We start from the raw sequence: 11,954 nt of genomic DNA, 5'->3' as shown, positions 1-11,954 counted from the left end.
ATGAAAAAGTCAGTTAAAAATATTCTCAGCTCAAGTGGTGCTGGTAGGACTGGGGGTTGGGGGGGGGGGGGCTGCAGTCTCACCTCTACTTTCCTTTGTGAAGTTGACAGTTTTCTTCCTAGTAGGAAGTGCTCATGGATTTCAGCTTCTAATATTCTGTCAACTATACAATAGCTGGAGATGGTTTTGAAACAGGACTATAGTGCCAGATTTTAAAAGCGTAAGATTCAAAGAAACATCTCATTCAGTTCAGACAAGCCTTTGATTTGTACTTTCTGCTTTCTGGTCTGCTTGGATGTTTTGAACACCATTACTGGCAAACATCCTGTATAGCTGCTTTGATGTCTAATGGGCAGCTTTTTCAATCCTCCTTTTATTGAGTGTTTGATATTTGGGTAGTGTGCGGCACTAGTGAAAAAAAAATTACACAAACAAATTTGAATTAAATTTGAAGAATGTGCAGTCTAAATTTTCGATTATTAGATAAGCCAGCAGAGAATAGAACTTGGAAATTGGAAATATATGCACAAGATCTTCTCAGACACCCCAAGTCAGGAGACCAGTGTTTTTTATACAGCATGCATACAGAACATCTCACTGACTCTGCACTTAAACCTAATCCTTTAGTGTTAAGCTTCTTCACAGAGCATTAAAAGACACCTCAGGTATTTGAACTAAAATCAGGGTTAAAGCCTTGAACACTGGAAATGTTGTCTGATGTTCATCCTTTATACCCATAAGCTCACATTTATAGGGATATACAGTATGCTAATACAATTAAGTGCATATATCAAACATGAGCCTCTACTTTAGTACGTTGTGTTAGACAGTGAAGTAGATTGTTCAGCATTTGACCCTCAGTGACAATTAAACAGTGTGTGACGGTCTCTTTCAAGAAATGAAATTCATTTTCTAACTTTTGGCTGTCTTTGTCTGACTCAGGAACCACACAGTTGTGAACTCCAAGGTCATTGCTGTGACTGTGAGACCTGAGCCGAAGGCAACGGAGTCCCACCTGGAGATTGAACTGGCTCACCTGGCAAATGTAAGCACCACAGTCCTTCTGCCATTTTGGATCAGAGCAACCGACACCTTCGTATAGATCAACAAATAACCATGTTGTTTGGACCTATGAATATTGCTATTCATGTTAGTTTTGGTATAAACGATCCTTTGTTTTCCAGAAAGAGTTTGTCTGTTGCACAGCACACATCACCTCCCATTAGCCAACACACAATGGCGGTTAATTGGCTCGATAATTAATTTGCAAGCACCCGGTGTCAGGAGAGAGCGCTGCAGTCAGATAATTACATGGACAATCCCTTTTATGATCCAGGCCTTTTCATTCATCTTGGAGATAAAGTGCATGTAGGTCTGACCGTGTCAGCAAGTGTGTCTCTGATAGTAAACTCCACACTCCAATTATGGTTTACATGTGATCCATGAAGCACATCAAAAGATCTGCGTATGCAGTTGGTCTATAATGATGATGATGATGATGGTGATGACAATGTTGATCAGTTGTCCTTTTCCTGCCCTCCAGGGAACAACAAACCCTTACTGTGCACTGTGGGACAGCACCATAATGTAAGTGGACATGCACTTTCACTTTCACACTATCAAGGTAAAAGCATGGTTTTCCAGAGAACACACTTTTCTGACCTCTAAAAATGGGTCAGTGTGCATCCTCCCTTCATCTTGAAAAACACAAGAACACATTTCTCTTGTGCATTCCTTTGCAAAGAAGAGGGGTACCCCAATAGCACAGCAAACAGGCAACGGAGCATGAGTGAATAAACCTGCAAGGCAACCATACCCCTTATTAATCCCTTTTCAAGGTGTGGGCAAAATAATTGGAATACCTAAAAGGAATACAGCCCTATACAAAAGCATCGATATAAATGAAACTGTTGTGAAGCACACACTAGGGTGTTTATGCTTTGCTGAGAACAAAACATGTTGTAAATCAGTTTGTGAAGTTTTTCAGTGTCTCCAGTGTTAGTGTGAGTCAGTGTTGCTGAGGTTCTCCAGTAGCGGTGTTCCTGTGTTCAGCATATGCTGTCATGATTTTGTCAACACTCTTATGAGAACATGATATGACTCACTGTTGAATCATAGCTTCACTCCTGTACATCAGCAATTATACAGACCTTCACACAAGTGAGTTGCTCATACAGAAGTGTTAAGTGAAAAAACACTTTGCAGCATGTGTCGGCTCTTGAACAGTCATCTGAAAAAATAAAACAACGTTTTTACAAGTGAGAGTTTATAAGGCAACTTACAGAGATAGAGAGAACAGGCCAGATAGTCACTGCCTGAGGTGCTGGTGCATCAGCCACAAATACTGCAGACTTATGTAACGGGCATGGGGAAAACTCTCAAAAATCAGGGGAACATATGCAAAACACAGCTGCATAAGCAAAAAGAAGTGACACGCAACAACAGCAAAAACTACAACCCTAAAAATTATCATGGAGACAAATAAAGACAACATTTAAACATTAAATACATCACAAAGGAAGTATTGGGTGGCATTATCTTATATTTTAATGTGTGTGTACATTTACACAGCTTTTCTGAAACTTTTGTTGACTACTACACACACCCTTTAAAGTTGGCGTGGTTTTGCCCAAGTTTGTTGTTGTGATGCTGTTTAGTGGGATTTGATGTCACCACGTTTGCAGTGGGATGATTTTCGTATCTGCACAGTTAACGTTTGACAGCAGTGTTCTTGTCACAGTGTCACTTGATAAAACCAAAGTTGTTGGAGCATTTCCTCCCGGAGAATCAAAAAATCAAAAAAGAGTCAACATTTCTTGCTCCTTTGCTGCGAGGCCTTTTCACTACATTAGCTTAGAGGCAGCTATTTACTTATATATACTTATATATATGATAGCTGTTGAATTATTTACACTTATAAAGACCTTTTAATTATAGCAAACCCTATTTTTAACACTGTTTATGGCCAACATTTTTCAGCAATAGCTACTGAATGTATTTGCATTCTATAATTGTTTCTCAATATATTAGTAGTATAGGAGTAGTTTTATTTGTTACTGGAAGAGTTTGCTTTTCCTGCACGGGATTCAAATGGCATAACCATCACATGCACAAGGGATTCACAGGAAATAGTGCATGCTTGCATTGATAGTGATTGTATTGCTGAATGTGGGGAATTCTCTCAGCACATGCTTTGGTACGCTGTAAACAGACGCACTAGTTGCTCTCCTTCTGTTGCATTTTTGACCATGTACAGTATCTGCTCAAGGCATATTTGCTTCCCATAACGGTCAGTACATGTGTCTTTTGAACGCAACTCTAGTCCAGTCTACCAGTACAGTGTTGCTGTAAAAGGTACTTTCTATCGCCAACAGTAACCGCAGGTATTGCCAAACCTATATAATTTCAAGATCAATCTGAAATTCAGATGTGGTGCTGGATTGGTTAATCTAATACTAAAACAGAAATAATAACACAGCACATTACTGCATAGCATGCTACAACACAGCCACATATACAGTAGATACTGAACAGCAGCTGTGGATCAACCAGCAAAGGGAACAGCTAATATGAGGTTGTTATTTTTACTTTGAATTAGCATGTGAATTGTGCAAGGTCTGTCCTGTATCATGGTATTTGATGGCAACTAATCTATTTTTGAACAGTAAAGATACAACTGGGACAAGCTCCATTCTCTTTCTCTGACTTTCACAAACCAAGTGTTTTTTTTCCTGATCCACACCAAGTCGTTTTAGCACCGCCGAACGGCTCCATGGTATGATTATCATGTTCATTTCAAACAGTTGGCTCGGCCTATTACACAATAGCAGCCACTCTTAGGACTCATTGAGGGGGTAATACACCATCTGTCAGGCATGTTGGTTCAAACCAAATGAGAGTGCTCACTGTAACAATTAGCAGAATGAAAATGTTGTTCACAAGTGGAAAACTATGTCCTCTGTGTTGCCCGTTGCAATGGCTCATTGTGGTCCAGACACAGAACATGTGAATACAGAGCTGAACACTGGAGGCAGCTACGGTAAAGCTGGAGGGCTGAGGCAGCTGCCATACCTGAGTGTCTGCTGCTTTGCTTTCACCGCAGGGGTGGAAACCTGAGGCGTAAATATTCTTCTGCGACAACACAAGGAAAAACTCTTGTGATTTGTCGGTTTATGTAAGCAACTGCGAGGACCGTTTTAAGAAGAGAACATGCTGTTCATCACCACAAAGCTGCAGCTTGATGTTGTGATAGAATTCATACTTTCTTCATTAACTTTGTGGCTTTCCGCGCTTGTCTTTTGCCCATATTTTGCTATGCGGAGTGAACTGAATGGGTGCATTTTAACAAGGTGCTGTTAAATCTTTATAACTGCAAAACTATGTGTTGTTTTATTTTTAGCAAAAAAAACTAGGAGCAAGAGGGACAGCAAGATATTTCTTAATCAAGGCTCGGGTTTAATGAGAATAATTTTGAATATTAAAATCCATCTATTAAAGGAAACATAAGCCAGCAAAACAATAAACGGACATAAAATTGGGTAATTATTTCTCACTGAGTAGTTTGTATGATGATGACAAAAGAATTGCGTTTGTTGAGACTACAAGATCTACATAATTGTTTACAGAATCTTGATACCCGGATTTATAACTTGCGGTGTTGGAAAATACATTTACTCTATAATTCACTTTTGTAGTTCCATTTTATGCTAGTTTATACCTCTACCCTGCTACATTTATCAGACTGCTATAATTGACTACAATACAGATTAATATTTTGCATGCAAAACACAATATCAGGTTATAATACATGATGCATTGTTATGGATTATACTAACCAGCAGCATACTGTAATCATTGATTTAAATTAGCTCCAACTAAAACATTAATATGCTACTTTTATGTTATGCATCAGTAATAATAATTCACTAATGTATTTGAATGTAATATTTTTAAACTGTTGTATTAGTACTTTTACAATAAATCTTCCACCTCTTTATTATTATGAAGAAGATGATAATTAATGTGAAGACAAATACAATCAACACAGCTGAAAAGTTTCTTTATTTAATATGTTTTGACAAGATAATTAGCAATTTTCATTTAATTATTTGCAAGTAAAATAAGCAAAATGACTCACCTGTCAGAGCTATTACACACGAGATTTCCTGCAGTTGTCATGTTTTGATCAGTGTTATAACCCAGAGAGCTGTAGGATAATCTGCCGCACCTGGCTAGTTGATACCTTAAAGTAGTGGAGAAAATAGACGCGGTGAAAAATAAAACGAAAATATAAATAAACATACTAATATGAAGTGTGTGTTGTGAAAAAATAAAACATTGCAGCAGAGCCAATATCTTTCTTTCATTTACTTTTCAAGTCTGCAGCTCCACAGCACCAAGTGTAAACAGGTCAGATGCATACGCCTTTATGAGTCTTTGAAATGTCAATATTTTCAACTATCAAACAAATGGCCAATATCCCACCACTGTGCCAAGGGACACATATGAAATGCAACCCAGTGATGTTAGATCCTTTAACTTCCCTGTAGTGGTCAAAACTACATAGGTGGGAATTAAACTACCAATCTACTCAAGAAATATCACACTATAGTGTACATTGTTTTAGTCCAATGATTTTTTTAGCCTATTTAAGCTTAGAACCCATGTTTCTCTCAAACGTTTTGGAAAGATGAATTAATCTCATTTCGATCATTGTAATCAATTGCAGCTCTTTAGTTGTTCCAGGCTGCCACTAAATTTGCAGAAAAGGAAAATTGCAGAATGTCATTATAAGCTAGTTCTAGCCTTTTGGCATTCCCCTGTAATGAGATACTTTTAAAATCCACTGAATCCTTGTAAAGCAGTGCATGGAAAGCCATATGAATGTCTTTCTGACTTTTTAATCGCAGATGTTTTAGCAGCTACCCTCTCAGATTATTCAACAGAGTCTTATAGAGAACTGAAGAGGACAACCCTCATCATGAAATGCTATTAGATCCTGAAACAACTTGCCACATCAGGATTAACAGCATCTTGACCCTCTCTTTAAAATGTCTTTAAAACACACAGCCTTCTTGTCTGTGAAGATTCACAGTTATTCAGGTGATATTTATCCAAAGAAGGTTAAAATCAAGGGCAACTGGACTTGGTTGAAGATACTAGAAGACGTTTTGTTCCTCATCCAAAGGACTGACTGGTAGGGAAACCAGTCAGCTATCTAACCTCAGTGGGATCGTTTGCCAGGATCGTCGATACCGCTGGTTCGTTAGTATTCCTGGCTGTTGTAACGACAGTCGTTATGGTCGTTAGGACTACCCGAGGCCAAGACTGAATGACCATCATTGGCATCTTCACCTGAGGCCAATAGGTTACGTTTGTTGAGTTTTCTGGGAAGTGATGAAAGGACCGCATTGTAAGTGGTGGCGTAGACCCCCTCCTCTATTCAGCGGCGGCTTCTCAACTCGGGAGTAGATGGCTTCCTTGACACCTCTTTCAAACCATCCATCCATTTATTATACCTGCTTTTTACTTTTTAAGATTGATTTGTCATAGTGTAATCATTTTGCTTAAATTATAATATTACTACAATTCTATAAAAAATTATTAAATGTAGTTTCCTTTTACAGTGCAGCATAACCAAACAGATAACAGTAATCTTTATGACCAAACATGTTACATTTGCCATAAATGCAGTGGGAAACATTGTGCTGAGACTCCACAGATTTAAGTGTTTCCTTCTTTTAGGGTTGCTCAGCTTCTTCTCGAGTCAATTGAGATGATTTACTCTGCAGAAACACACCAGGCCATATACTGAATAACAACAATAAAACTGAAGGAGACACCTTGTAATAACATGAGACCAAGCAGCACCAAGCAGTTTATTGGTGGATTTAACTGCAATGTTTTAAATAGTACATGTACCAAAGATTATTAAGATTATAAATTTCTCTCAAATGAGTGGACAATGCAATAATAATAGACCCACTGATTTCAAAGAAAAATGGCGCTTTCAAACCTGTGACAACAAAAATATAGTTATCCAAACTGATGACTAGTAACATTTTGTAATTCAGCTTTTACAAATGACTTACCTCAATAGTTATGTCTCAAATAACTCAATGCTATTCACTTCATACCACGAATTTACCAGGCACCCTCTGCTTCCTGTGGAATCAAAGCATATGAATCATTTACGTGTCGAGGTGAGAAAAGCAGCTGTTGTAGCTTCAGGTTCAATAACCATCTGGAGATCTTGGCTTCGAGCCAAACAGGCCACACCAAACACTGCCATCGGAGGCAGATCTTAAGAACCAAGAGAAACCTTTATTGTAAGTTGCAAGATTTTGTTCCCCATTACCTAGGTATCTAAACATTTTTATAATATAAACACCAAAAGGTACATGGATGCCATGGGCCCAGTTCGATACGCTTTATATTCCAGCTTTCCTTCACTGTTGTTTGTTAACCGAAAGTTTGTGTGCAAAGCTTTATTCATATTGCAGTTGATAATATGTATGTGCACTTTGATCATTTTCATCTGTTAGGTTTAGAGATACTTAAGAAGTCCGACAAGCTGTGTAAAAAGTAAATACACCTGCAGCTGGTGATATGTATTTAGAGCTCAAAATGTACGTCTCCAGCTTTATCTTTAACTTAAAGTTGCATTTGATTTCAGGTTCCGTCTTTCTAATTCTGTTGAATTAGAAAATGCTCTCTAATGGTTTCCCTTCTTTGACGTCAAGCTTCTTTGACATTTCCATATCTGAAATCAGTGGTTGTCAAACTTTTTCACGTCATAGACCCTCACATAGACACATTTGCTCCAGACTCGCACTTGATCAGATTCAGTCCCAGGGACCCATGTGGGAAGATGTTTTTGTTGTTGTTTTTAGGTCTGTTTTGAGTGGAAACTGTCGACGATGCCGATTGGGAGACAATAATGGTGAGAGCATTGCATTCTTTATTTCTGGTGGATTCATTTGTAATAAAATTAAACTCGTTTTCCTTGGGACCTCTGCCTGTCCGCGCTGCAGTGATCCCTGTACACGTCGGCAGGCAGTAACAGTGTGGGCGTTGTTTACAGTAATTGTAAGCTTTGCTTCAGCAAGGACTCATGATGGACTGATGAGGACACTAACCATGCATTAGTTAACAGCAGGAGGTATTGCTGTGTTTGTGTGTGTCAGAGAACTGGATGTGAGTTGGGGTAAATCACATGTACACCCTGAGGTAGTACATGTGATTTAAGTGCAGACGTGGCATGATGCTGCGGCATCTCAGTGGTCCTAACACGCAATGAACAGTTCTGACTGACTTGATTCTCTTTGCTTTAATTGGTGTATTTATATTTAGCTTCACTTGTGAAACTAACTGAGTTTATTTATACATGAGACAGATTCCCATGTTGTCAGTTTTTGCCATTGTTAGCTTTAAATTAAGAAACATGAAGCTTGCAACACTACATTTCCAATTATGTAGAATTTAACACCTTTGTGTTAATCTGACAACAATGCAAGTTGTGTTAAAATGAATACACACTGATCTGGAGTCATAGTAGGCAGAATGGCCCAATTAGCAGGTGCAATACTTTGTATGCACCTGTGGAGCCATTCATGTCCTCGCGAACAAATCCAAACTGCAGGTTCTCTTGCTTGCCTACCTCCTTTTAAGGGTTTTATCCCACTCAGGATTAATACGATTTTTCTTGCTATATAAAAATATGCACTCTTTTTTCTTTATCTTCATTCACTTAACACACGCAGTGTGGCCCACAGGCTGATATAAATTGCCCATCATCAAGAGATCCAAGATGGATGGAATAATTTCTCAGCATTGCCCCCGCCATCCTCTGCCTGCCATTGTGTGTCAGTCTTTCAAGACTTTATAAAATTGCCTCTAGTGCATCGCCTAAGGCGCTCTTTAAGCCCCCAGCCCAGTGCCTGGATAATCTAATGAGAGCATGCAATGAATTTAAAGAGATTTTTGGATGGTTATCCCCCTTTCCTGAAGAAATACTATATGGTGGGAAAAGCAGTCTCATATACAAAGCTGACTGGCGTGTTCAAGAACAACAAAGGCAAAAAAAAACCCTGCAGCCCGGTCTGGTCATTTAGTCCAAACCTCTGAGGTTGCAGAGCTTCAGCGTTTAACTCTTAAGTGCACTGCTTGGACATCTGTATTAAGTTGTGGGTCTAGAAATAAGATCTCTATGGCTGGAGGAACTTAATCTGTCAAAGTTCAGCAAGGAACGCAAACCAACTGGAACTTTGAGCAACTGTCGAGCTCTCTTTGTGCAAGACAAGAGGGTTTTGAAATCTGAATCTGTCGACTTTTTGTGTCACTCTGCTGTCACAAATTTCAGGTTGTAGCACAAAGTTGTCAATACATCACTGCATGGATAGAAAGTGGCCAACAAAGGGAACGTGATGAATGTCACTGTGGTTAACATCAACACTGACACTGTCCCGCGGGGACATTTCATATTCTAAGGCCACCAAGCCCTGATAAGGTCAGACAACACATCAGACGTGGCATATATAAATCCCCAGTCAGGGATGGTCTCCTGTCAGCTTCTCCCACTGGTACAAAAGAGAAACAAACATCTAGCAAGTCAAAAGTTAGGAACAGATCATGTCGAAGATTGAGTCTTCACCAGGGGAGCGGTGGGATTCATTCCAAAGTTTTCAAGAAGTAGAGGCATTGCACATGCCATCAATCTCATCACAAGGAAGTGTGCATTGGAGAGTGAATTTGCTTCTGAATCTGACAATCACGTTTTGAGAGTGCAGCAGCACCGTACCCAAAGGGCAGCCGTGTAAAGAGTGCAATGCTTGTTGGTCACCCAGCAACTCCAGCATGGATCGTCTTGCTGTGTCCTACAGGAATTACCTCAGACAGTGACAAGCCTCATCTGCTGTTTCCATCATGTATGACTATGCGTGGAACAACCTCCCCAATAGCTACCGGTTTGAAAAACTTGCAATCATTTTGGCTGGCAGAAACAAACATAGATCTTAGTTTTACAGCCGGAAGCCACCAGATAGTCAGACACCTCTGCTGATGAAAATCTGCTTTCAGGGAGGTGTAATTTTGCATAATATTTGTCTGCTTCTTGGGCAGGTGTTGTTACAAAAGTCCTTTAACCCATTAAAGTGCAATCAGCTACCATCAGCAACATGTTTTTTGTCAGTGATTGGAGGTCATACATCAATGTAAGGCATTATGTTTGCTGTCCTTCCCAAGTTCCAAAAGCATGGCTCCTTTTCTGGTACTATTGGTTACTGGTTCTTTATTGCACCTAGAGGTGACTCATGTCTTGCCACCCTGGTTACTCTGTCAGGCGTGTTGTTTTCTTTCAATACTTTCTTTCATGCCATCTAGGTTGATTTTTATTCATATTATTTAGTGCAATTCAGTAGGGTTACACTTAGGAGGACTTCTTCAAGAGCCTCACCACTGACTTTAGATTCACATTTTTTATCATGAAATGTCAGTGTTTGAACTGTCCTTTATGAAGCCATCGAAGAAATCCTTGAATATTTAAATCAGAAGAATGGTCCATCCACTGTGGACCTTTTAAGATGTGATTCAGAGCTCCAGCTGTTGCTGCAGTGAGATATTGTACTTCCTCCACAGCCTACAGAGAATGTGGCCATTTTTGTCACCTTTTTCAACATTTGCTGTTTACTGCCTTTAAATAATTCATAGTTATGTCAAATAACAATTAAAACTTGTTGCATTACTGTGTATAGACAGCCCAGAGTACTGGTCAGCCCTGGTTGTAAAAGTCCTGTGGTCTCCATGGTCCCTTCCAGCAATAATACATATTGCTGCCATATTGATCAAATGACAAAGCAAGATTGCTTCACACAGCAGAGGCCACTTGGCACACAAATCAACAGCTAGTACGCTGTATATTGTTCTGAATCAGTGGGATGAACCCTGTGCTTTAGGGTGAAAAGACAGCAAGGTGTCTTGCAGGACAACAGGTGTTTGTTTGAGCGTTTGTGACACGAATCTTAATATCAGGTTATGTGCTGCGGCAGAGACCGATTCGCGCGCAGTCATGTTCCATGTTGGCGTCAATAAAGTTTTTCACATGGGATCTCTAATCAATGAGGACGAGTTTTCTAAAGATTGGAAATGAGTGGGGGCGAATGACAAATGGAAGAGAAGCGCTCCTTTCATTTCACCTGCTGGTGGTGTGAAGTGGGGACTGGCTGCAACCATTCGCGCTGCTTCCGCGGGGTGGTATTAGTTCTGCAGTGGGTTTTTGCAAAAGCGATTCACGCCGAGGAGCGACAACTTTCGTGTAAAAATGTTTTTCAGGAATAACCCCAAAACACCATTTATTCCCGTCATGTCATCAGACTTGCAGCCGAATAAACAGATACTGCGACAGCGTGCGCTTATTTTCTCATTGTATCAGCCTCCCCCTCTCACGCCAGCAGAGAGGAACAGAGTATCAATCTGATGCTGTCCACCGTTTCCAGGGTGAAAATCCCCCTAAGGAAGCATTCAAAAGCTGCTAATTAAAACAGCTGAGGGGGGGAAAAATCAACCGAAAGGGAAAAAGACGGGATAACAGGGGCATTGAGAGGCAAACAAAAAAGGAATACAGTCGTTTGGGAAACATCTAGAGGAATAGAAAATCACGCAGAAAGCCATACAGGTAACTATAAACGCTCTTATCTCTAAGCATTAGGAGGGAATAATGGTGGTTTTTTTTGTTAATATCAGTTGTTGGTATTTATCTGCGTATAGCGAATCAATCAGCACCGGTCTGCTTGGACAGCTCCGTGCGTCCTCCCCCTCCTCCGTGTCTCTGCCTCTCTATCTGCTCCAGCTGAAATGCTGCTTGTAGCCACACAAGAGCCGTGTCGATGTGTCTGTTCGCTTTTTTATTTATTTTTATTTTTATGTAACCGCCTATATGGCTCTATAGCTCTCTCGAT

General features: G+C 39.9%; 1 protein-coding gene across 1 annotated transcript in view; it reads left to right on the top strand.

Moving 5' to 3' along the window:
* adgrb3 (adhesion G protein-coupled receptor B3) overlaps positions 1 to 11,954 on the top strand; it is a 43,104-nt gene that overhangs the window by 7,781 nt on the left and 23,369 nt on the right. Inside the window, exons 4-5 of the mRNA XM_046071465.1 lie at positions 943 to 1,045; positions 1,544 to 1,587. Coding sequence (XP_045927421.1) covers positions 943 to 1,045; positions 1,544 to 1,587 — 147 coding nt within the window. The remainder of the gene's footprint in view (positions 1 to 942; positions 1,046 to 1,543; positions 1,588 to 11,954) is intronic.

The sequence above is a fragment of the Micropterus dolomieu genome, linkage group LG15 (genome assembly GCF_021292245.1).
Source record: "Micropterus dolomieu isolate WLL.071019.BEF.003 ecotype Adirondacks linkage group LG15, ASM2129224v1, whole genome shotgun sequence".
Taxonomy (NCBI): domain Eukaryota; kingdom Metazoa; phylum Chordata; class Actinopteri; order Centrarchiformes; family Centrarchidae; genus Micropterus; species Micropterus dolomieu.
The sequence above is the reverse complement of the archived record's forward strand: the minus strand, read 5'-3'. Positions and strand labels throughout refer to the sequence as shown.